The 27,120-nt window shown below is 38.7% G+C and overlaps 1 protein-coding gene across 7 annotated transcripts in view; it reads left to right on the top strand.

The window, feature by feature from the left end:
• Window positions 1-5,598: 5,598 nt before the first annotated feature.
• Window positions 5,599-27,120, top strand: part of STX17 (syntaxin 17) — a 35,426-nt gene continuing 13,904 nt past the window's right edge. The window contains exons 1-4 of one of the 7 annotated variants that reach the window (XM_062569739.1): window positions 5,599-5,790; window positions 7,056-7,120; window positions 12,140-12,321; window positions 18,900-18,965. In XM_062569739.1, coding sequence (XP_062425723.1) covers window positions 12,199-12,321; window positions 18,900-18,965 — 189 coding nt within the window. In that variant the 5' untranslated portion in view covers window positions 5,599-5,790; window positions 7,056-7,120; window positions 12,140-12,198. Of the gene's footprint in view, window positions 5,791-5,877; window positions 5,987-6,063; window positions 6,127-6,713; window positions 6,873-7,014; window positions 7,121-12,139; window positions 12,322-18,899; window positions 18,966-27,120 lie in introns of those variants that run through there. The other 6 variants (XM_062569735.1, XM_062569741.1, XM_062569736.1 and 3 more) reach the window with 6 other exon arrangements.

Here is a 27,120-nt window from a genome sequence, read left to right as displayed (position 1 = left end):
ACAGGAATCAACTGTTCATTATCTCTTCAACAACAAAGCAGCACCAAATGAAGCCTGGAGGAGCTCTTCATGTGATGGGCAGTAGACCTGTGAAAATTCTTGCCAAAGGACTTTGTGGCTGCAAGAAAGTTCATTGGTACTAGGTGAGACTAGCTGAACATTTGAAAGAGAGGTCCACCAGGGTTACTGGCAAAACAAACCACACCTGGCTCAGAATATCCCCTAATGTTAAAAAAGTCAAAGGCTGGGAAGATGTTAAGGAAGAAATACCATGAATGCTTGCCCTATTCTTATTCTTCCCTCACTGTCCACTTATGGCCACTGTTGGAGACAATATAAAGCCAGACATTGTACAAGGCCTTTGTCCGAATAAGCAGAGTCATCAACAGGTCGTGAGAGAGAAAAGGAAATTTTCGTTTGATACATACCTTGTAGTCTGACATGGATTTTAAATCAGAAACAGTTCATTCTATCTCCAGAAAAATAATTTCCGAAAATATTCTATAATCCAAACCAGCCAAACTAAAGATCTTCATGTCTTTTCACCTCACGTGTTAGTACAGGGAACTTTTCTGGCAGACCTGAGCAATGCATTGTCCTTACAATTATCCCACAACGGGGTAGAGAGGAGGCAAAGCCAACTCTAGAGGTCTTGCAAGTAGAGCTGTAACATTAAGTCAATGAAAAAGCATCCAAAATGAATGTGGGTGTTCTAAATTTTAATTAGTTCCTGAAATCCCCTGAAGTTCTTATTGAACAGACAGTTGTTCATGATGTGTGTGGGTTACAGAAGAAGCAGTACCAGAATTACTTTCCTAACTTAGCAAGAAAAATTAAAAAATAGTTTAAAAATATTCTATCATCTGACTGTAAATGTAAGCCCATGATATTACACCCCTGGCTTGCAATTATGACACTCTGAATCTCACTATCAAGGTTTTCTAGTAGGAGTGTTTACAAGTAACTATGGTGAATGAACTGCATAAATGAATGCTTGTTCACTTGTTTCGCTAACTTCTATTTTTTCCCCTTGACTACAGTTTTGTGTTTCCTTGTGTCACTAAATTTTTAAGTATGGACAAAGAGTGACATTCTTACATAAATTTAGTGGAAATTTTACCATCGACTTGAATGGCACTAGGATTTAATACATAATTTTTAAGGCTTCCAGGATTTAATACATAATTTTTAGGGCTTCTATAGAAACCAAAATCAAGCCAATTTATTTCAGTTCGTAAAACTGTCTTCTGTGGAAACTCTGTTGCCAATTGGAGTAACTTGTATAGATTTACCTTAAGCTGACAGCAATACAAGTGTCACCTATAACCAGACAAGAATACGTGCAAAAGACAGTCCACTAAAACAATTATTAATGTCAGTTCAACCTTTTAAAACTGCTAATGTGACATTATAAATGAAACTGAGAGTATCTGATATAAAACCGCAATAGCACACACTGAAAGTTTATTGTTAATTTTGAGTGTGAGAATTCCTCTTCAGACCCAGGGGGAAAACGAGATCTTGGAGAAATCATGGGTCTTGATTAAATTCCAGTCACGCAGAAGTTCCCAGGAAGAGTCACAGACCCAGAAATACTTTTAAAAATATTTTATCTCTTTGGTTATGTCAGTGGTGGAAAAATGGAAAGCAAAATAGAAGCTGTATCGTTCAAGGCTCCCCGGGCCCTGCTGTATATGTGCATTCCCCAAGTGCCCTAGAGATGATCTTTCACTAGCCAGTGGTGCCTATTTTGGCCTGCTCCAGCCAGTAGGGAATTTTTACTGTGGACTTCGTGTTGGAGATAATTTCTGTTGCCACTATCCTCTCGGTACAGACTTTCCTACACCAGTATTGCTGGGGTGTATCAAGAACAGCTATTGTAAACCATTCCTACATCAAGATCACAGTGCAAGGCTTGAGACTGTGCTGGAAGAGACACAAATAACCAATGCAACCATTGAGCAAGTAACTTTCTCTCAAAGTAAGATCTTCTTTGTCCTAACTGATTTCTCTGTTGCTTTTACATACTATTCATTGTTACTGGTACTGTGAATATGTTAATGCATATAATGTTAATTTCCATTTGGGAGACCTACTTACTTCAATATTATACAAAGGATCATCAAATAGATTTGAGTTGATTTTGAAGAGAAGTACACTGAAAGACATTGCATGAGAATTCTACCAACCAATTCTACCAATACATTTTTTTTTACTAGCAATTAATAGCTCCTCCTGCCCAAAACCAACCTGTAGTATTTTGCTTAGCTCAGGAAGACAGTTTCCAGAAAAAGTTGCCATATATTCCACAAAACATCCCTCACTAGGGTTTAGTTTAATATTTTTCAAGAATGTATGTTAGAATGAGATCTCATTTTGAACTATGTTGTACTCTTGAAAGACAGTGAGAAGAAGCAATGTTCACTGTAACACGGTAATGGCTAGTTTTGATGGTACAATGCAAGCTTTATCATCAGCTCTTGCCAGCACAAGTCTTGCTAGTGAAATCAGTCAAATCTTTAATAATAATGAAGTGAAAAAGGCAATAGAATTTTAAAATGTTCTACAGGAAAAAGATATGTCTTTGGGAACATAATGTAAGTATCTGGGAAGTTCTGTGTTTACTGAACAACACTCACTAACATACTGTCCTCAGAATGAATTATCTGACAGACTGCATATAAAGGAAGGACTGCTGAGAATAGGGCCGAGCAGTAAAACAAAGCGAAGAAACCATATTAAATGAACTGTACATTAAGAACCTGGTCCTAAATCCATATGTCTGAAAACTATGAATGATCTCATGTGGACAAAGGAACTGCTGCAGCTCTTCCTTATTTGGATGTACTTGAAATACAAGTCCTCCTCGCTGCTAAGAGTCTTCATGATTTTCTTCTACGTTTTTTATTAGTGATACAGAACAGTTTCTGATAACTGTATAGAAAAACACAGAGTTGTGAGATCGTAAGAGACTATTCAAGACTGATCACAGACACGTCATACAAGTCTGAATCTGTAACTCAACAAGTCCAGCTCCACCTCCATGTTAAAAAAATTTCTGAGATATCTTTTGCCATCAGAGGTAGTTTTTTCCCAAACCTGAAGGTGGAACTCTTGTTCCTTTGATGATCTTTATATGAGTGACACAGAACTTTGCATTGTCATTATTTTCCTTGAAGGAATATGGAATTCTCTGAAGTCACTGCTGAGTTGTCCAGGAGATCAATGGTAGCAAAACTGGATAGTCAGATATGTCTGACCTTGCTTGTCAGGACTCACACAAGTCTTTCTGGGAACATCTTTGGGATCCTTTTTTTTTTTTTTTTTTTTTTTTGCTGCTATCTAAGTAGCCTTTCTGGCCTTCTGGAGTTGTAAAGTTTAAGGACAGAAAAGACCAAGTATAATCTTGTAGTCTCTCTCTTCCATAAGAAGAGCAGACAGAACCTCTGACAAGATATTCCACATCAAAACTAGAGCTGTGTGTGCTTGAGCTATAGCATATAGCATCCGTGAAAATGATCTCCATTTTTTCTTTTACTGCAAATTTTGTACCGTTTCAAAACAGATTCAAAGAGAATTTAATCTTACAGTCAATTAATACTAATATAAACCTTATTTCTAGTCTCCTTTTTTAGTATTCCCTTCAGAAATATGTTTTCAGATCTTAAAATGTCATTTTCTGAAAACCAACACTTCATTTACTCCTCAAACATGCTAGTGCATACAAGTACTAGTACATTTATGACAAAGGTACTTCTTTACCTCTGTTGGATTGTGCTTTTAAAATACCTCACATTAATGCATATTTTTCAGTCCCTTAATACTTTTCGGGCGAATTTTTCCACTTTTAATATCCTTTTGAAATGTAAATACCAAAACTAGATATAATTTTTCAATAATAGTTTCATTAATTCTATAAGCATGGGTAATGCACCTTTTAACTGCATTTCATGTTCCTCTGATTTTGTCTCAAAGGATTAGTTCTCAAAAACTTTGTTCTAGGAGCTCATGTTCAGCTGCTTATGTCCCATTATGTCTAGGTCCTTTCCAGTGTTGCTGCATGCCAGTTATTGTCCCTCAGCTTTCAAGTGTGGCTTCCAGACTTTATTATAACTATGCAGCCTTCGATTTGACTGTTCTAGGAAGAATATTTTTACAAACGAGAATATCTTACAAAGTAATTCAAAGCAGCTGATGTAAGTGACCTGCTCTTACTTACAACAGCAAAACAATAATCACATATTTTTGCCTAGATCATTTGTAATAGTATCAGGCCAAGAATAAAATCTCAAAGAACTCCTCTAAAAAGATACCTGTAAGACTACACTTTCATCTACAAAATTTTTTTTTTTTGAGAACTGTCATTTTAACCAGTTTTAATACACTTATTATGAACTCCACAAAATTCCATGCAATGTCTATGAGAATGGCATACAGCTTTAACTCAGATGAAGTCTATCAAATCAACATAATCACCTGTATCAACTAAACTCAAATTCTTATTAAAAAAATCAAGTCTGTTTGATCAAGTCTTTTTCATAGAAGTGTGTGGACTAGCAATAGTAGTACAATTGTACTACTGTCATTTGGGCTAGCATTGTACTACTGTCATTTAATGACTGTATCCCAGTATCCATGTCAAGCTGGTTAAGCCTGTTTCATCCTCTTTATCCTTTTTAAAATATACTTTCAGAGTAAGCTTCACCCCACAGTATTCCATTGTTAAGTAGCTGTCTGGTGAGCAATAGAACTAACGAAGACTGATTTCCTGTGGCTTTGGATCCTTCAGCCCTTAAATAATCTTAATTACAATAACTACAATTTCTTCCTCATATGTCATATGAAAATCCCATCTAGCAGTCTGGAGCTATATGTATGCAAAGTGGATGGCTAATATACATCTATCGATTGTCCAGTGATTTGCTGCCAACTGGAATGTGTAAGAGTTGAGTTTTTGCCTGCTTTTCCTTTGCTGAGGAAATAAATTTAGGTTTATTTCCTCAGTGAGACATCAATTTCCACAAAACTTAAAAGAGTGTAATGACTTTCTTCAGATTAGGTCAGAACTGGCCAAGAAGGGCCTGGGATGACAGGCAGATGGACAGATAACATAGCTCTTGTTCAGGAAATCAAAATAATCTAAAATTCATCTTTGATAGTTCAGAGATCTTCTTAGTCTCTTAATGCTATCGAGCGCAGTTCAGTAATATTTTAATAGTAGCATAACTTCCGTAGCGAATTGGTTTTCCATGTATTATTCAAGGGTGGTAAAATGACCAGAACTGGTAACAGGCTGCTCTGAGGTATTTTAGTTGCATTTGCTCTATGCAGATGAAACCCATCCTGTAGTTGCCAGCATACCTGCAGATGGGCTGCTTGCCAGAGGCTGAAGCATTGTGATAAGATGTAATGATCAGTGTGAGGTATAAATACATTTTACTTCTTTCCAAAATACGGGTGAGAAATATTTGTTAGATGCTTGTTTTGTTGCGCGTTTACCCCAGACACTGTTACTGTGGCCGACAGCGTTTCTCCACTCGCCCTCGACGGCCGAAGGAGCCCGGAGGCGCACGCAGACAGGGGGCTGCAGCGCGCTACGGGGCGACGCTGAAACACGCGAGAGCGGATCCACGGCCAGCGCGGCTGGGCAGGCAGCCCGCACACCTCACCGTGTGCGCGGGCGCGCGTGGCGTGGCGGGCGGGGCAGAGGCAGGGCTGCTCACCCGCTGCAGCGAGCTCTGCGCGCCGGCTCCGGCCCTGCGTCGTGGTGGCGGCCCCGGGCGCCACACGGTGAGCGCGGGGGGCGCGGAGCGGCGGGGTGGCGGTGGAGCCTCTCGGCAGCGGCGCGGGGCGGGCGAAGAGAGGGCGCTGCCTGCTCGGGCGGCCCGCTTGCACGGCGGCAGCGGCGCGGCCCGCGGCGGCTGCCTGCGCCCGCAGATGGCAGAGCCGCTGCTTTCGCTTTCGTTTCCCGAGGAGCTACGGAAAGGTTGCGGCCGGGGCCGGGGTCTGCGGCAGGGGCCAGGAGTAGGGACCTGGTGGCCACCGGAGCACCCCGCCCGCGAGCGGCCGGAGAGGAATCGGCAGGCGGGCCAGGGGAACGGGAAGGCCGCGTTCTCGAGCGCAGCGGTGCGGCCCGCCTCTCGCCCCCCTCAGCATCCGCAGGGAGGGCTGCCGCCTGCGAGCGCGGCGTACAGAGGCGGGGGCGTGCGGCTGCCCCTCTCGCCCCGGCTGGGCCCTGCGCTGAGAGGCCGGTGCGGCCGCGGCCCGCATCGCTGTGCCGAAGGCTCGCGGCCCCCGGCGCGGGCGCTGCGCTGCCGCCCGCGTGGGCTGGGCACTGGCGGGCCTGGCGGAGAAGCGTGGCCGGGCTGCGCTGCTGCCGCCGGCAGGGGCTGCGCCAAGTGCTGTGCAGGGCACGGAGGCCGGGGCGCTCGGGAGAGGGCGCGAGGAGCAATACTTTTGGCTGACTCTCAGGGGGTTAAACTGAACAAGAACTTGCCAGACCGCTTGGATTAAAAAAAAAAAAGAAAAAGCCAAAACAGTGTGAGGAATGGTTTAGCCGTGCATTTTGCAAGCATTTAAAAACAATTCTCTTTCAGAAAAATGAAACTTGCAAAGTCCACTTAAAGCTTTGATATGGGACATATCTTTATGCATTTTGTTCTGTCTGTGCTTCACTGCATAAGCCTGTTGCTTGTTAAGGAGAGATACAGGAAGTATAGGCCTCAGTCAAGGTGCTGGTTGCTACCGTGAGAGCAGAGCCACGGTTCAACAGTGCAAGAAATCAGTATTATGGCTCTAATTTCAGGTTGAAAATTGTTACGACCACATATTACAAAGTGCTGATCCACTATAAACTTACTCTTCTACTTCAGGTTTGTCTGAAAAACGTTGATGTGTTAGTCTAGTACCGTCTGGTTTTAGGATGAGTAGATCTTGTGTGCCTTTCTGCAAGTTTCTACCTTTAAACACGTAAAACTGATTTCCTGTCATCTGCTCTGATTTTTGAAAGTGCAGGTGTGTGCCCTTGCCTTATATGGATCAAACCTGTCTTGCAGTGTGATCCCTGAGCACACGGATATTCTTACAAGTTGTAGGAACCACAGCCCCAAGTTTCAACCTGGTATGTACAGCCAATAACTCTGATTCTTCTGCAGGAGATCCCACATGCACCGCTTTTTAATCTCCCTAAGTTTCATGTCAATTTTGGAACACTTTGGGGCTAATTACAATGACTAATTTGAACCTAACACAGCTATTTTCCTTTGGTTACTTTTACAGACAATGGAGAAAGATAGGCTCTTCTAGAGGAGTGGTTCAGAAGCAAACATTGGCTCTAAAACATCTCTAAAGGAGCATGTTCCTCACTAACTACAGTGCTAGGCTGATGCTCTTTGTGACTGCAATTCTGGGGCCAGTACTATTCTAAGAAAGCTATTGTGTGCCTATGTATTCCAGCATTTGTATTCTAATTTTTTTGGTTATTTTCCTGTAAGGAGAATTTTATTTACACCGAAAAAAATAATGATTTGAAGCCTCTTGGCCTTATAATCCATAAAAACAAGGTATATATTTTACTAGAGGTACTTTCTCTTGTATCGGTGGGTGTTTAAAGTGTCACAAGGGAATTAACATTATCAAATATGAGGGTTACGTTGCACTTCCGTAGGTAAGCAGCACTCTTCAGATTAATTTTGTATTTTTCTTACCATATTTGAATGGAAAACACTATAAAGTTTTACAGAAGTGTATGAGCATTACATGTGATGCAGATTAACAGCATTTACTTGAATTTATGGTTCAAGTATGTTACCATATATAGTAAGAATTTTACTTCTCATTGACTAGAATGATGTGCTTTCTGTGCACCTCTAGAAAGTACGTGGAGATTTTATGCTAATGGCAGAATTGAATCCACACTTTTATTGTTGGGAATTGTATGTCTTAAGACTCTTTTACCTCTTAAAATTATTTGATTGAAACTGTGAAATAAGATATATGCTGTTTGTGCCTTCAAAATCTGAAAGAGTAAGTGATCTGTTTTTTAAAAATTTTTTATGTTTTACTTGCCCATTTATTTAGTAAAGAAAAGACTGAACTAGTGGAACTCTTCAAGTTCTGTTGCAAGTTCTATTGCTCCATGAGTTGTGCTCACAAAGAAAAGCGAGTGGACTAACCATTTATGCAAGATATATTTAAATAATTTCAAGGATATGGGGATGAACAAATTGGATAAGGATTTTTTCCCCATCTTTGGTCATAAGAATCTTAGATGATTTCCATATTAAGTGCAGATTTCAAGTTGATGGTACTCTTTTGTGCTAAATTTACTTCATAATTATAGGTCCGTTTTGGGGCAGATATCCAGAAAATGTAAATTTTAAGAAGAGATATATATATAATTTTTGTCAATACTATATATTTTCATAATGCTGCTACAGTATGTCTTTTTCTATAACAACTAAATCTGCATCTGAAACTTCAGCGCTTCTGGATTAATGCATTTCTTTCACTGAAATATAATGAAATTTTGTTTCATGAATTTGAATGTTAAACTGAAAGTATTTTATTCAGGAAGTAAACTAACAGGGCTGTAGGGCTGTAGTGCAGCATCAGTGTTTGAAAACACAAGATTCTGTAATCTCTGTGTTTATCAAAGTGTATTGCACAGTAATTATGATAAAGAAGAGTTAATTACATTCACTTCTATCTAACTTTTTTAGTTACTGATTTCATATTAAGATATTCTCTTTTTTCTTTTTTTTTTTTTTACTCAATCTTATATTTACTTTAGAGAACCATAGCACTGTTTTCCAGTCTCACAGAACATGAAGATTTTGTTGGGCTTGCAACTTGGTGAATACCTGTAGAAAGGACTGCCTAAGCCCCTGTTACAATGACAGTCGTACACAGAAAAGGTCAAAGAGGAAGGATGATGTGATTTTCTTGGCAGGTCATACAAAATTCTGGTATTTTAATGGCACTCCCTGTAAGAGGATTCAGAATTTCTGCAGATTCTTGTACATGCTGAGTGTAAATCAGATCCAAGAATAAAGTAAAAATAATTTTCTTGAAAAGCTAAAGAGCAATATTTTAACTTGCCTGAGGAAAGTGTTTGATAGGCTGGACAAGGCTGCTATTCAGAGTGACTTTGACAGAATGGAGAAGGGGGCTGTCAAGAACCTCAGGACTTTTATGAGGCAGAAACAAAGTCCTGCATCAGAGATGGAATAACTGCATGCACCAGTACAGACTAGGGACAGACTTGAGATAAAGCAGCTTTGCAGAAAAGGATGACCTGGATGTGCTAGTGGGCCATGCGTTGAGTATGAGTCAGAGAGTGCCCTTGCAGAAAAGGTGGCCAACTACATGGTGGGCTGTCGAAAGCAGAGGGGATATCTTACAGCTGTGAGTAGGAGGGTATAGAAACAGACTCCTCTGGATGGTGCATAGTGATAAGATAAAGGGCAATGGACTCAAACTGGAACTCAGCAAATTCAGGTTTAGATATAAGGAAACATTTTTTTTTTGTTTGTCTTCTCTTGGACAATTGTCAAACACTGAGGCAGGGGCTCAGAGAGTGCCTGGAGTCTCCAGCTATGGGGATGTTCTGGACTTAGTTGGGTAAGAGCCTGAGCAACCACATCTAATTCAGTGCGAACTAGCTGAAAGTCCCTTCCAACCTAAGTTATTTTTTTATTTTGTGATTACTCAAAAGCACAGATAGTATAGTTTGCAAATTAATTATTAAAGTGATGCTTGGGAAAACACAGACCCAGTAAAGTGTGCAAGAAACCTTAGTTTTTCATTAAAATTGCACCTGGAACTAACCATACTGTTATCATAGTACAGTCCAATTTATATGTAATCTAAACTGATGATTTGACTCTCATCAATCTCTAGATATTAATAAAAGTTACAAAATTACTGTGAATTTAGATTAGTCTCAGCTGTATTCACTCAAGTACGGAATGGGCTGTGGATTTCAGTTCATAATTTTTGATAAATTTGAAGAATTTGTGTCATTTTTTAGAGTGATTAAGGATTAAAGAGAAGCATGACATAGATGCTAAATTTCTTCCAGTTCATAAAGTAGTAGATTAGTTTATAAGCTGTCACGAAAATAAATCTGTATTCAGTGAAGAAGTACTGCAGTTTGGAGTGTGAGTCTGGTCTAAGCTTACAATGAAGTTCAATTTTGAGATGTGAGTGGGTCTTTCAGAACTGTCTGGGACTGTAGTGACCAAAATATAATAAAGAAACTGACATATTTTATCATCTCATGTTTAAGAATACTCTTTTTAGAATGATGCAAAGGGTAATCACAAAAATATTAAAGCTATTTTAACACCCTGAAAAACATGAGGCCACTTGCTGCATGTTTATTTGAAGACGTGCACAAAGAAGAATTAAACGCATTGGCTTAGAAAGGGATGTCTCAGGTTCCTTTATACTATATCTCTGTAATTTGAAGTGGGAATGATTTAGCATGATTGCAAAATCGGTTGATGAAATAATTTTTTCTGAGATTCTGAAAAAGGAAAAGTACAGTAGTGGTAATTCTGAAGTGAAGTCTTTATAACTGATTTTCCCAAACTTGTTCTACCTTCAGTAAGTATTCTGCTTTTAAGATGCTACTTTGCTGGATGGGGTAGATAAAGGAGAAGGATCCTCTTTTAATATTCTTTTCTTCAGAAAACAGTTTTATTTGTGGCTTTGTTTGAAAAAGTCATTAATCTGGGACTGTTTTCCTCTAGAAACCCAAATTCGCTTTGTCAGAAGTTCTTTTACCTTTTTCACTGGACTGATAGATGCTTACTGCTTGGATCCTTTGAATATGAATAAAATTTGTATTCTCTTGGTGGCCTAAAAGTGAGGGGCCTGCCTGAGAGGTTCAGTTAGACCTAATTTAATCAGCTGGTATCTGTCATTAAGTTCATTACAGGAATCACAGATGTTAAAAAAAATGAACATTCTCCCTCCACACTCCCCATTTCAGTTAGATATAGGAAAAACAATGCTTAATTTCAATGCCGATTGTATATTTGGCTGTGTAAAAATAGGTAAAATGGCTTACCTGTTGCGTATTGCTCTTAATCTATACCAGAGGGTTGTACTATCTTACTTATTTTAAAGTACTTTGGTTACTGATAGGGTAAAGTCAGCGAAAGCCTTCTGGTGTAGTTACTGGCTTAGTACAAGTGCTTTAATGCAAGTGAGTCAGCATTTGTCTTTTTACTGATAAAGTTCTGACAAAACTTTCTGATTCACGTCTGTCTTTAGTTCATCCTTCAACTTCTTGTTGAACTTCGTTAAAAAAGAAAGTGTACAAAAAGAAAATCTGATTGCTATAACCTGTTTATACAGTATTAAAACTGACTAAACTAAAACTGGCTAACTAAAAATTATCTCACACTAATTTTCTCTTATTCCTTGTGTACATTCAGCATAATGGAATTCTTTACATTACTCAAACACCCACCTTGTATATAATGCTATTACATATAGTTCTACATATCTTTATTTAGAGAAGTGAGCTTCAAAGTTATGTTTTATGCATATGCAGAGAACAGAATTGAGATTGCTTACATACCAATACTGCAGATATTTCAGCAACCTGTTTAAACGCTTTGTTAGGTGATGCCTTAGAAATTTTCACCAGGGGACAAATCCACTCTGGAGTGGAAGCCTTCATTCTTCAGGAGCTCCTGATCTTACAAGGAAGTGAACTTACAAAATTAATTTTATCTTGGTGTCTCTTCAGGATAAATTTTACAGTTTTTAGGATGATTGGAATGTGAATTTGCAAAACTTGGATTCTGATTAAGTAAAGCATCTAATCATGAGTTTCTTTTTAAACAAATCTGTCATTATCCTACTAAGCACATTTGCATCTGCCTTAATTATTTAGCTTTTTTTAATTAGATTTAGGTTTTATCTATGATCAATGATCCCCCCAAACCCTAATATGCAAATTAGGTATTCAAATTGTAAGTAGTTCATACTGCTTAAATATGTTTTTGAAAGAGAGGTGATTACTGGAAATATTGAAATGCCTTATTTTGCTTGCTTTTAAAAGTGAATCTAAATTGCTACATTTTTGGAAGCCTATACTTCTTTCTTTTTTTTTTTTTTTTTTTAGGGATTTCTACCTTGATAAGGGTATACTGGACAAGAATTGACTTGAAAGCTGTTTTCAGGATGGCTGAAGATGATGAAAAAGTTAAGCTCCGTCGAATTGAACCTACCATTCAGAAATTTGTTAAAGTGGCAATTCCAACAGATCTGGAGAGGTTGAGAAAACATCAAATTAATATTGAGAAGGTTAATATTCTCATTTTTTACAAATATAACTCCTTCTACAGTATAGAAGCAGTCATAGTGGAATATTATGTGCAGACTTCAATTAAATGTTGGTTATTAAATGCTTCAATTAAAACTTAGCTATTGCTCATTTGCTAATGAAATTACTATACTATCTGGTCATTCAGTCTGCAAAAAGGCTTTTACATTTGTGGAAACTGGTCACTCCAGAGCAGGAAACACTACTGTTTTGTATTAATGGGTTGTTTTAAGGAAAACATCCCAATATTCTTTCCTATTTTTAAGTTAGAGTGGTTTGCTGCCAGCTACTCTGAATAGCTTACTGCTTATATCCATCTTTCCCTATATACAGATTTTTTTAACAGAGGTAAGAAAAAGAGAGAAAGGAGGGTGGGGGGAGAGAGAAAGAGAGGAAGTAAGGGATATTGGATTCTTAAAATGAATAGAAAAATAATTACCTGTATCAAAATTTTAGCCTGCCTGTATGCTTCTTGTAGACATTACCTCACACTTGATAGTGAAATGGCTTTCTAGTCCTATAAAACTGAATACATTCTAGAGCTTCCAAGAAAAATTAATGTCAGGTCGAATACTTGTATACACTGTGGCAATGACTGAACTAGGAAATTAAACATGCTGAGGACAGTTCTCTGACATGGGAAAACTTATATCCATATTGGTAAACCCTCATGCTCTGCAAAACAGGGTGGCTACATCCTCACTGCTAGCTGAGAGTGTCTGTCCTATATTAACTCCTTAGTCATCCTCAGCAATTATTTTTATGACAGTACTGTTTGGCCTAGCCCAAAACTATGCCATTTTTTTTTCGGATTGTAGAGATGATCAAATTTCAGACTTGAAACAGTCTCTGTTTATTAATACAGAGATAGCTTGTGGAAATAGAGAATGTTTTTTCTTCAGGGAAGATGGATAAGAAATTTACTAGAACAAGTAAAAAAAGGAAGTGGCTCAGAAAATAAGCTTATAATTGTAATATCAACATTCAGATGGAAGTTTTGAAATGGTTAATAAAAACATACTTGTTTAGAAAAAGTGGTACTTGGGTTGTACACCTTTGGAAAGAATGAAGAGTTTGAAAGAAAACGTAGTTTGTGAATGTGATTCTGATTCCCTGAAAGGTATATCCGAAGGTTGTATATAATGGTGTTAATGAAACTGTTCAATATGTTGATGCTGTCACTTGTTCACAACTTGATCATAATTTACTGTAGCTTTACCAAATGTAACATTTGGATGAAATTTTCCTTGCCAGATTTCTACCTCAAGAAGTTTGGGGTTGTGGAAAGGAGAGGAGTCATTTCTGAGAACATAGACAGAAAATAATGCATTATTTTGCCTAGTCTAAGTGATAATCATTTCTTTTAATAGCAGTGACATACTTCACAACAGTAGTTTGAGATTTGTTTGAGGCATGGTCTTTGTTAGGACTATACTTTTCTGTGCCTCTAAAAAGCTATGTTTTGGCCACGATTTAAGATTCTGGAAAGAAGTGGTTTGCAGGTGCCCAAAATTGCATGTGCTGCTGTGTTTAGAAATTACTGCAACTATTTCTGTAGTTGCTAATTTGATTGAACCTGAATCTGAGAATGAAAACATTTCTATGTTCCTGCTGTCTCGGTGTCTGACTTTCCTTTGCTGATGTGCAAGGGGAAACTGAAACTATTGGTGGCTCATGTGAACAGAGACTAAAGAATTGGAGGGGAGCTTGTGCAGAGGTGCATCTGGGTGGAAGGTGAGAGAGCAGAAATAGCAGGTAACTATGGGAAGAGCTGTGGCTGTTGAGACTAATGATGGGAAATAATCGTTTGACTCTTTCCTATTAAGAGTACAAAGAAGATCCAATAGCATAAAAACTGCAGTTTTCACAATTTGAAAAGTGTGGTAGTATATAATACTTGGACAGTCTGAAGCAGTAGCTCCTAAATGAGATGAACTATTTTCTCAGTCATAGTGTGCCATTTACTCTGTGTAGTTTTATAGTTGTATAATTTGTAATGTTTCCTAAATGCCATAGGATTTAACATTATTTTTGTCTTGGAGACACTTTGCTGCAACTGATGCCAGATTTTGTTCTAGTGGCCAGCAGCCGCTTTCTGTTCTTCAGCTTCTCTCGAAGAGCAGTTAGTTGAGTTACTCTGCCTTGGAGCCAAGCTGTGGAGAGGCAGAGATCCAGAGTTAGGATACAGCTTGCTCCTAGGTGAGAGGATGGGGGAAGTAAGGAGCTCAACTGTTAAATTGCTGTGGAGCTGTGCAGCCTTCAGGGATCCTTGAGTGCATCTGTCAGTGTGCATGGCCAGAACTTAGTGGCTCTAGGACTAACTAATGGCAACTAGCAAAGAATAATAAGGGAGTAAGACTCAATCCAGAGGTGGCTAGAGAGACGCGTGATATTAATGCCTTTTCCATGCAGTCTGTTATATTCAGATAGAGACAGTCTTGGTAACTAAGTTGTTGCCTTCTCTAACTGCAAGCTGCACATCTGGACCTAGAAGCCACATGCATGTGTCAAAATCAGCTGTTCACCTAATCTTCCCTAATCCCTTGATATTGCAGAGAAGTTGGCCTATGTTAAAATATATTTAAAAATATATCTTCAGGGCAGTACTCCACTTAACATCAATGGCAGTCTATGAATGTTCAACAGTTACGTGAACTATTCTTCAGAGTCTCAGGGAAGGCATCTGAAATGAAGGGATACTATTGCAGTAGCTGATCAATGAGGAGGGATAGCCAGCTCCTGGTTGATCCTGCTGAAAATACTTTATGTATTTAAAGAGTAATTACACTGTGTGTAGGCAGATATTGTTATGAGGGTATCATGGAAGGAATGAAATATGCTTTGCTAAACTCCGTAATGTTAATATGTTGGTAAACTGAAGACCTTTTTGGCCCAGTGATTGAAGTTAAGCCTTCCAGTTTTGCAAGCAGAAGGGGAAATCTTTATGAAGATATTTTTCTATAACTAGAAGAAAACATAGGCAGTATTAGCACTCAGGATGAAATGAGTCTTTAGGTTAGTTCTGGTTTAATACTCACTGTGTACAAAGCGTTGTGAGAGACACTTGTACTTCACCACAGTTAAATTACAGGCAATTCAAACTACAGTGTTTCTGTGATGGTACTTAATGTCCACATTGAAATACCAGGGTACTTTATGACTAGTAGAATTTTATATTTTGAATGTAATATTATCTATATTTTGAATCTCCTGCATTATGTAAAAGTCACTAATTCTTGAGGTTTTTCAGGTTGTTGATGGTATGTATATGAATCAATAATCAAGTTTACATATCAGAAATTCTTTAAATAATTTTTAAAACAGATTTTAAAATTAAGATGTTAACTGTATTTCCTCTAAAACAACACTTTTATGAAAGCAAGAAGTGGCAGCAACATTTAGTACAGATGTGTCTTTCTGATTTCAAAATGCTATTAATTATAAATTTCTGAGTCCCTAGAGAGTGTAGGTCTTGGCAGATTTGATGTTTGAAGTAGTAATTAAGACTTATTAGAAACAAGTAACTGTGGATAAAACCTATAAATAAAAAATTGGTCACCATATCAAGAGGTATTAACGGTATTGGAAAACTTCAGAAACCTCTGCATATGGACAAAAAATATAAGACATAAAAACTTATGAGAAGTAAAAAGTATGAGTATAAAGCTAGTTCCAAAATGCCTGATTTTTTTAAAGTGCACCATCACTGTAACGTTCTTTAAGTTTGAAAAGTTTCTTTAAATTTTCTTAAAATACTTCTCAGGCTTTAAGAACCATAAATACTCCAAAGTTTATTCTATCAATAGCTTTATAAGAAAGTGAGAATTAAAATATGGCAATTCTGAATTTGAAATCTGTCACTCTAGATAGTTTTGGATTACTAATAAAAATTTGGTTGAGATGCTTCCATAATGATTTACATTTTTCTCTCTTTAATATGCATTTTAGCCATAATGAAAGTGTTACAGTAGTTTTGTGAGCTGTCAGCATCAGCAGCTTAAATGATTTACTGTAAAATACTTCTGTGAAATTAACTTTCAGCCATGTAAACCCAACATCCCTGGGGGGCAAAAGGATAATTTTGTAGAATCTAGTCCTGTTTATTTTACAGGCTACTTTTAAGCAAAAATAACTAATTATGTCAAATTGCTTTGAGCAGCAACATTATTTACTTATGATGAAGTCAATATCTCTAACCTCATTTCATGAATATTGATTTAAACCTTAGGTTCCAGAGATAGTCCAAACAATTAATCTACTAAATCACCGTTTGAAGAAACTATAATATCAATATATAATGAAACTTGACCTTGAGTCTACCTTTTTAGAAGAAGTGTCTATGATAAATTCACCATTGCTTCTCAAAAATGGCAGTGAAATACTGTTTTGAGTCAGACTTTCCATATAAGAGCTTCTAGTGTTCCAAATTAAAATAGAGTTTGTTAAAGACCTGAAGATTACTTCCTGAAGAAATCAAGACTCTACAGGATTTAAGTTTTTCTATTTTCCTGAAGAATTCCTGTTTTCTGGAACACATTATCTGGATTTAAAAGCCTTTCACTCCAAAATAGGGAATAAAATGCATACTTAACCAAAACCATGTCAAATTATCAAATGTATGTTAGCCTCTGTTAGATGAAAGCAGTTGTCATAATACAACAAGAAAATTGAAATTTTGGCATGCTGCATGCTTACATGGAAAATAGTTGGCCTTAAATTTTGTTGATGATAAGCAACAATTCTTAAAAAAATATGCTGTAAGCCATGACATGCTTTTCTCTGTTGCCCTCAGTTTTAAGTTCATTTCCCGTGACTGTGCAAAAGTCGAAGGATCTTGCGTGAAACATATTTTCCCATGGATTGGGAACCATTGGTGTGATATGAAGATATTTAAAGAGGAGGTGACGCGAACTGAGAAGTTAAGAGATCTTGATCTTATCACAGCTGTCACCACAGTGCATGCCTTGTATAAGAAAAATATGGTAGAAATTTTAGAAACATTGGTGGGTATTACTCACTACAAAAATGAATGCAGAGGATATTTTGAAACATTTTTGAGTACTTCATGTCCACTCTGTACTTTGATAGAGAAATGGAAGGGATGCAAAGCAAAAGCACAAAGGTCTCTTTCTAAAGATTTTCAGAAGTGAGCTGGATGAACAGGAAAAGAGGTTGAGTGAGAGCAATGTTGTATTTTGTATTCCTGAAGTGGACTATATTATGCTATAGCACAAAATTCAATTTAAGATGTTGGGATTCCATAGGTATTTTTACTTCATAGATCTTACTTAGCTTTACATTTATTTGTTGATGATAAACGGAGGTGAAATCATCTGTCCTCAAGGCTAGTTATCCAGTTTGACCTTGATTCACCCACAGTGAACATCGGACAAGAGCATGGCATACTTTGTAGTGAGCTCTGGGGTGACACAGAGAGGGCAATGTGGAAAAATTGCCAGCCCATGAGTTTCACTGCTCACTGCCCTTCCATAGTAGTACAAAATAGTAGTTTCTCTGCAAATAAATAACTTCAGATTTCTCATCGTACTCTAGGAGACCTAAACAAGACAAATATCTTGTAATCCTTTTTGCTCTGGTCTCTCTAATTAAAAAAAGGATTAATAAAAGATGTAGGCTGTAGATAAAGCAATTTTGTTTATTGGGAGCATGAGATGTTAAGAAATAAAAAGAACTAAATTTTATGTAAAACACATCAAAAGTCATGCTAAATATTTTTATTCTGTCATTTAAACAATTAAAAAAGTGCTCTAATACAGTTTATTATTTTTAATACATTCTTTGATGGTTTCTGCCTGTACCCCAAAAATCACGGTGTGTACTGCTCTGTATTGTTTTATTAAGGGTTTTTCCTTTTGTGATGGAAATGTCCCTGTATTATTTATGTCAGCTGGCAATACCAGAGATTGGTTTATTTTACTGATGAGAAGAAGGTTATTGGTGATGATATTGATGATTTTGCAAATCTTGCTTTCTGCAGTTGGAGAATTGTGGTGTCTGTCCTCTGAAAAGTGCTGTATGGATAGTCTCCCATTGAAGTTAGTAGAGCTTCATGTAGATATAGAATCTGCTTTGATGATTCTCTTACCTGTGTTTGTAACTTTTTAAAAATATAAGTGCAAATGGGGACAGTAGTGTCCTGTAATGAATGAACTTCTCTTTGCAGATAATATATACCTTATGGTCTTACATGACCACTACTGCTTATCCTGCACTCCATTCCTTTTTCCTCCTTCTGCTCTTTGTTTTACTGATCACTGGGTGAAATATGAGCAGTATCTGGATACTGAAAAATCTCTTCATTGTTAAAAACTGTTACTAGAACCTTGGTTATTTGTGATTGAACAAAAATACATTGTCCCAAATTATTCACAAAATATATTGCCATTTACTTCTTCAGTTTTGCAGTGGGAATGCCTGTGACTTAGCTTTTCTAATCTCAATTTTGGAATAGTAAAGTGATTATTCAATAAAGATTCTTTCTCTGCATAGGCAGTTGGTAAAAATTGCAGTTATATGGAGTATTTTTTCTGTATTTTAGTATCAAAGATGCAGGCTCTGGGACAGATTACATGAAGAACACATCAATGCAGGACGGACAGTTCAGGTAAGAATATTAAAATGAGTGTGATATTAATGGAATTAAATTATATACATAATACTGGTTACCTCAGGGACAGATTTTGACAGACATGTAGGTTTGACAGATGGATTTGACAGGTAGCTGATACCCCTTAGCTTTGTTCAAAAAGTAGGGATTTCTTAGTTGTGCCCTGTGAGCAGATACAGTCACAAGTTTTTTAGAACTTTTGAAGAAGAATATGGCTTATCAATGGGAATTTTCAGGATCCTTGAACAACACTTTCTAGTCAACTTTTCAAGTAAGTGTGTTTTTTTTTTTTTTTTTTTTTTTTTTGCAGTAAGTTATACAATTGTATGGATATACTGTTAGTTTTAGATAGTGTGTATGATTCCAAATGTACAAATGACTGCTGGTGTCTAAATAGTGTATAGTATTTGTATTCAGCTTTGAATAATGCAGTTTGGAGACGCTGGTCTTTGTAGACTATATGCTTACATTGCTAAATTAGAAGATTAGGAATTACGATAGTGGGATAGTTTTCATTTTAAAAAATGGTTTCAGACCAAACACAGAACATCCAGACTACTAATTTGGAGTGCAGATATGTTGTTAGATGAGTAAAAACTTCAAAGGATAAAATAGCAGACTCATTTTTGTGCATGGCCTTATATCAGTGACTTCATGCATAGTCAGCCATAATTCAGCACACAGGGAATGTCATGTCTGTTTTCTAAAAAAGCACATTTTGATAAAAACAGTGCAAAAGCTAGTGCCAGACATTAGCCTTCACACTGTTAAATAGCACACAACCCAGGAAGATTATTTGGGCAGAAAAACACTAAGAAGAGATCTGTGCTGCAAAGTTTTGCTGACACAGATATAGCAGCTAAGGGTAATAACACTGCTGTACTGGCAGAACTCAAGGGAGGGACATACATTTGCCAGTAAGAGAGGCATCTTGTTTTTGGTTTGTACAATAATAAGTACTTGTTTGCCTATGTCCATTTTTATATATTTTCACATCTGAGGAGGAGGGAAGGCTTTGCTTGGAGCTTTCTTGTCATCTATATCATTTGCTTAGCAAGACAAAATCTATCAATAATTAGGTATAGAAATAGCAGTTATATTGAAGATTTGTTTTTAGACACATTAAATACTTTAGGAGTAAAAAGGCATATTTGTCTCTAGAAATTTTTATGTTTGTGTTGAGCCTAAAGACTGCCTTTTTTCACTTTCAAGCAAAACACATTTTCTTATTTTTTATTTTCTACTTTGTGCTTTTAGATCCTGATGAAAGTGTGCATTAAATTGGTACACATTCTGATTCTCAAAGAACAAAATAAATGTCTAGGTCTATGCAAGAAATGTAGACTAGCTCTTTGTTTTAATTAAATAGTTAGGAGTGTGGAGTGCTTGATAATAAATTATATGACATGTAGATTATGTTTGCTATAAGCTGTTTAAATGTTTACCAATGGACTTGTGTTCTGTTTGTTTGCAGAGAAATCAGATTAATTATTGTGATAAATGTTCTCTGCAGCACACACTTTGCTCTCAGAATTAGATGTTGTAAAAATACATTAGGAATCCCTAAGTCAATATTGACCCAAGGCATCCACCACAAGTTTTAGACAAATATATGCACAGCCACTCTACATTTAATCCATGTGCACATAATTAGCCATTTTTCTGAATTTTCAGTTTACCCAGAATAATTACTTCTGTTGTACTTTTGATGATGGTTGAAAGTATAATAGAAATATAGAGGAACATAAACGTATACCTCTTTTTTCTGGTTACTGGATGCCACATTAAAAACTTCTGAAAGGAAAACGGATGGAGACAGTCATTGGAGAAACTGGGCAAATCTTCTTTGTATGTGACGTGATACCATCTTTCCAAAATTCTGAGAAAATAGCTGTAGTATGTTGTTTCCTCAGTTTTCACAGATGTGCTTTTATAATGTTCCTTCTTAGGGGTATTCCGCAGACCTTTTAAACTCCCAGGGCCTTATCATACTCAGAGGAAGCAAAATACTGTAGTTATTAGAGAGGATATAAGACATTGAACAAAGTAGAAAAAATGCTTTGCATAATCTGGCTTCGGTCTACATCCAACCCACAAATGGAGATCCTATTCTGTAAAACATTCCTAAGCAGGCATAGTCTCTCTACTGTGTTACTCTAACCTGAAAAGTAACTTGAAAAAAAGTCAGTCCAATTTTTTTCTCTTTCGTGATTCCTTTTTAACTGCATATAGTTTACAAGTAAAAAAAGTTTTTTCTGTCAGCCTTGAAACTTAGTCTGCTCTCTTTCTGTAACATCTTTACAGTTCTGTGTCTTCAAAATAAATTCTTGTTATCTTTCTGGAAGGTCCCACAAATGTACTTCGAGAGCGTGAGAAGCAGAGTGGGTGCTGCAAGAGGTTGTTTATGTATCAAAGCAGGGTCATGTAAAATCGGCTCATTATTGCAGTCTGTGGCTGTCTGTAGGTTAAACATTCTTCAATTCAGACAGTGAGATTTATACCAAGGAATTTGTAACAGGTATCCTTTGTTACATTACTTGGAACAAAGTCTAGAGAAATGAAGACAAGATTACATTTGTAGAGGTAAACTAGTGCAATACTTCCCCAAAACTGTTATGAGAGTGTTTTTAGATTTGGGGATTTTTGGAGGCACTACTTACATTGTAATTTAAAACAAGATGTGAATCGGAGGGAAATTTAACAGAAGATGAGATATAAAGGACTCATTTGTTGGACATGACAGTTTCTATGACTTCAGTGTACTATTTCAACGTAAATAGTTTAGGATTAAAGTGTAAAATGTTGAAAAATACATATGGCATTATATTTAATGATAATATAAGCAAGGAGGAGAGCAGGAGAATGGTGGTGGCAGAGGTCAGTGTGACAGTGCCATGACCACAGTAATTCAGTTAGCTGGTAGCTTTAGGAACAGTGTGGGCTGATGAAGAGAGAAAAGTGAAGTGCTAGAGTTCTAAGCACTCTGGGAAAGTTAGTGTTACCAAGGATGCGTGACTAGAACAAATACATGTGATTTAAAGTAGCTGTTGCTGGGACAAAGGGCCTTTGATGGAACTTTAGTTTTTTCATAACTGACAGAGATACCACATGTTACCTAGAAGAGACCAAAGTCATGAGTAGAAAAGCGATCCCGCAGCTAAAGTCCCTTCTGCCTTTGCAAGGATTTTGGCTTCATTTCAGCCCTTTGACATTTGTGAGAGATATGACCATTCAGACCTGCTGTTTCATCCTGGGTACCAGGGCCTCATTTTGAATCAGCGCTAAAGCACTGAAGTGTATTTATACTGTTTGTTACCACTTCTTTTCATTGTGTTCTTAGTATATCCTCATACTTAATCAACAGTACATCATGGCAGAGTAGCCCAGTCTCTCTGATGTGACACAGTACTGCAAGTTACTGCAAGCATTTGTCAGCAGTGCAGTAGTTTCATTTTCTGTTGTCATCAGTTACTTTTTCTGAAATGTAATGAAAATTCTGGTACAACATTGTGGTGATACTCTTGAGTTCATGTGTAAAGTGATGGTGGTATTTTAAGTTGGCCAATGATAAGCCTATCTAAACACAACATCTAGTTTTCACTAAGAGTTACGTTATACTTTGAAAAATCAGCAGTCACAATTAGGAGGGAAATTTACTGCTCTGAAGAACAAATATTTAAAAAAGAAAATAAGAGAACCTTTACTCATTTGTGTGAATGAGGTTTACTGATTTGCTGAAAATTGCTATTAGGACTTCTGAATTCTGTAAGGGAGTCTATCACTTCTCTTATTTGTTCAAAACATCTGTAGAGACACTCCCGTTCATGAGCCATTTAGGAGCAGCAGAGTATGGGCAAATACTTTCTGGTTTTAAAGATAATTCTAAAAATGCTAAACTTAATTCTAATTCCTGGTCTTACTTATTTAAATCTGTGTCCTGAGCGATAGGGTAAGCTAGTGGGCAGACATGTGCAGTCACTTTCAGCAACAGTAATTTTAAAACAGTTTTTAGAAGAAGCTCTCCTTTGGCTTGCTTGTCTTGTTGACATCTTCTGGGTCAACAGTTGTGTCTGACTGTGTTTGCTGTAAGCTGTTTAAACGTTTACCAATGGACAAGGTTGACACCTTCTGGGTCCACAGCTTCCCCCAGCATACAGAATGTGAACTTAGGAAGACTGTTGACTCAGGGTGTTTATAGTCACTCACTTGTCCAGAAACAAAACTGTTCCTGCACTATCCAGCTTTTACAGCATTTTTTGCTATACTGCTCTGCTGCTGTGTGAGTAATGAGCTACTTCTCTCTGCTGCCATGTGAAATTTAACAATCCCATTTGAACCTTTGATTCCAAGTACAGCTAAAAGATGATGCAGATGCTTGATATGATATGGATATAGCAGGCAGCAATCTTATTAAGGTGCATAAAACACAGCCAAGCAATCAGGCAGAGGTACATATGGACATCTCAAAAGAGACTGAAAGATCCTTATATCTCCAGTGCCTTTTCCAAGGCTCAGAGTTTCTTGGCACCATTCAGTCTTTCTGACTGCTGGCATGCTCCCAGGCCTTCTTTCTTCTGGCCCCGATGCTAGGACTGCCCTTAAAATGTGACAAATTTGAGAATATTTCTGAGGAATTTATGACGGCACATGGCTGAAGTTGGGATGCCTCCAGTGGGTGCATGCAGGCAGAGAAGTGCATATGAGACATGGCTATGGGGGTTCCTCTTTTACCTCTCCTGGGAAACCTGCATGCTAGGTTCCCTCTATGAAATGCCTGTACACCAATGCACGCAGCATGGGGAATAAATAGGAGGAACTGGAGATCTGTTTGTGGTCGCAGGGTCGTGATCTCATTGCAGTTACAGAGACATGGCAGGATAGCTCGCATGACTGCAGTTACAGAGACATGGTGGGATAGCTTGCATGACTGGAATGCTGTCATGGATGGCTGTATGCTTTTTAGGAAAGACAGGTCAGGAAGGCGAGGTGATGGAGTTGCTCTTTATGTGAGAAAGCAACTGGAATGTGTCAAGATCTGTCTAGGGGTGGATGAAGAGCAAATCAAGAGCTTATGGGTAAGGATTAAAGAGCAGGCTAACGTGTGACACTATTGTGGGTGTTTACTACAGGCCATCTGATTAGGAAAAGGAATTTAGATGAGACCTTTTACAGACAGCTAGAAGTAACCTCACAGTCACAGGCCCTGGTTCTAATAGGGGATTTCATCCACCCTCATATCTACTGGAAAGGCAACACAGCGAGACACAAACAATCCAGGAGTATCCTGCAAAGCATTGTTGATGACTTTTTGACCCAGGTGGTGGAAGAGGCAATGAGGAGAGGTGTGCTGCTGGACCTTGTCCTAACCAACAAAGAATGACTGGTTGGAGACATGAAGGTTGGGGGCAGCCCAACCCTTCTAGCCCAATCCTTGGCTGCAGTGACTGTGAGATGGTGGAGTTCAGGATCCTGCAGGAAAGCAGTAAGGCAATAAGCAGGATTGCAACCCTGGACTTCAGGAGAGCAGACTTTGGGCTCTTCAGAGACCTACTTTGAGGAATCTCATGGGTTAAGGCCCTAGAAGAAAGGGGAGTGCAAGAGAGCTGGTTAATATTCAAGCATCACTTCCTCCAGGCTCAGGAGCAGTGCATCCCTATGAGTAAGAAGTGCAGCAAAGGGGGCAGGAGACCTGCATGGATGAATAAGGAGCTTCTGGTAAAACTCAAATGAAAGAGGAAAGTACACAGAATGTGGAAGAAGGGAAGGCCACTTGGGAGGAATGTAAGAACATTGTCAGGGTGTTCACGGATGTGACGAGGAATGCCAGAGCCCATTTGTAAAAAATCTGGCAAGGGATGTCAAGGACAACAAGAAGGGCTTCTTCAAATACATCGGTAGCAAGAGGAAGACTAGGGAAAATGTGGGTCCGCTGCTGAATGGAGTGGGTGCCCTGGGGACGAAGAAGGCTGAGCTACTGAATGGCTTCTCTGCTGCAGTCTTCACTGCTAAGGCCAGCCCTCAGGAAGCCCAGAGCCTGGAGAGAACAAATCTGGAGAAAGGAAGACTTTCCCTTGGTTGAGGAAGGTGGAGTTAGAGATCATTTGGGCAAACTTGACACCCACAAATCCATGGGCCGTGATGGGATGCATCCACAAGTGCTGAGGGAGCTGGCAGATGTTATTGCTAGGCCACTCTCCATCATCTTTGAAAGGTCGTGGAGAACTGGAGAGGTGCCTGAGGACTGGAAGAAAGCCAGTTTCATTCCAGTCTTCAAAAAGGGCAAGAAGGAGGACCCAGGCAACTGCAGGCCAGTCAGCTTCACCTCCATCCCAGGAAAGGTGATGGAACAGCTCATCCTGGATATCATCTCCAAGCACGTGGAGGACAAGAAGGTGATCAGGAGGAGTCAGCATGGATTCACGAAGGGGAAATCCTGCTCAACCAATCTGATAGCCTTCTACGATGGCATGACTGGTCAGGAAGATGAGGGGAGAGCAGGGGATGTTGTCTCCCTTAACTTCAGCAAGGCTTTCAATGCTGTCTCCCATAGCATCCTCCTAGGCAAGCTCTGGAAGTGTGGGTTAGATGAGTGGGCAGTGAGGTGGACTGAGAACTGGCTGAAACGCAGAGCTCAGAGCATTGTGATCAGCGGAACAGAGTCTAGTTGGAGGCCTGTAGCTAGTCCTGGGTCCAGTCTGATTCATCTTCTTCATCAGTGACCTGGACGAAGGGACAGAGTGCCTCCTCAGCAAGTTTGCTGATGACACCAAACTGGGAGGAGTGGCTGATACCCCAGGCTGTGCTGCCATGCAAAGGGACCTGGACAGGCTGGGGAGCTGGATGGAGAAGAACCTCATGAAGTTCAACAAGGCCAAGTGCAGGGTCCAGCTCCTAGGGAGGAATAACCCTATGCCCCAGTTAGGCTGGGGCTGGGCGTTGACATGTTGGAAAGCAGCTGTGTGGAGAAGGACCTGGAGGTACTGGTGGACAACAAGTTAACCATGAGCCAGCAATGTGCCCTTGTGGCCAAGAAGACCAATGGTATCCTGGGGTGCATTAGGAAGAGTGTTGCCAGCAGGTCGAGGGAGGTGATCCTCCCTCTTTACTCAGCCCTGATGAGGCCACATCTGGAGTACCATGTCTAGTTCTGGGCTCCCCAGTACAAGAGAGACATGGATCTGCTGGAGAGAGTCCAGCATAGGGCTGCAAAGATGATTAGAGAACTGGAGCATCTTTCTTACGAGGAAAGGCTGTGAGAGCTGAGGCTGTTTAGCTTGGAGAAGACTAAGAGGGGATCTTATGAATGTCTATAAATACCTTAAGGGAGGGTGTCAAGGGGATGGAGCCAGACTCTTTTCAGTGGTGCCAAGTGGAGGGACAAGAGGCAACAGGCACAAACTGAAACACAGCAAGTTCCATCTGAATATGAGGAAAGACTTCTTCCCTGTGTGGGTGACAGAGCACTGAAACAGGTTGCCCAGAGAGGTTGGGGAGTCTCCTTCTCTGGAGATAGTCAAAACCTACCTGGATGTGATCCTGTGCAATGTGCTTTAGGTGAGCCTTTTTGAGCAGAGGGGTTCAAGTAGATGATCTCCAGAGGTCCATTTGAAACTCAGCCATTCTGTTATTTTGTGATTCTGTGTTTCTGTGATTATCCTTCCAAAATCCAAACCATTCCTGTTGCTGTAGCTGCAAAATTTCTTTGCATATACATCTCAAAATATTAGAAAGTCTGGAAAGACTCATAGGATTCAAGCATTTCTTACTGATTTGCAATTAATTACTGATATCACAGCTGTCTAATTCTCCTTTTCAATTTTGTCACTCGCTCCGTTTGTATTGCATTTTCTGAGTGAAATTTGTAACTGAACCTTTATTTTTTATGTTTGTAAAGATTTTGAAAGGAATGGAGATACAATGCAATTTAATTATGCCTGACTTTTGTTTTTTAGTTTTGGATGTGCTAATAGAGTCAATAGGATTTTCACAACATCTGTGAAATTTTTGCAGTATCTGTGAAAATCCTACCACTTCTCATTTGCGTTTTTGAAAAAAAAACTATTATATTTATTCATAGCTTATAAAATCCTAACGGAACTCCCAGACTTACCTCAAGTGGACACTTCAAAAAAATTGAGCTCAAACTTTGTGT

Source organism: Rhea pennata, chromosome 2 (genome assembly GCF_028389875.1).
Source record: "Rhea pennata isolate bPtePen1 chromosome 2, bPtePen1.pri, whole genome shotgun sequence".
Lineage (NCBI taxonomy): Eukaryota > Metazoa > Chordata > Aves > Rheiformes > Rheidae > Rhea > Rhea pennata.
Note: the sequence above shows the minus strand (reverse complement) of the source record. Positions and strands in the feature narration are given on the sequence as shown.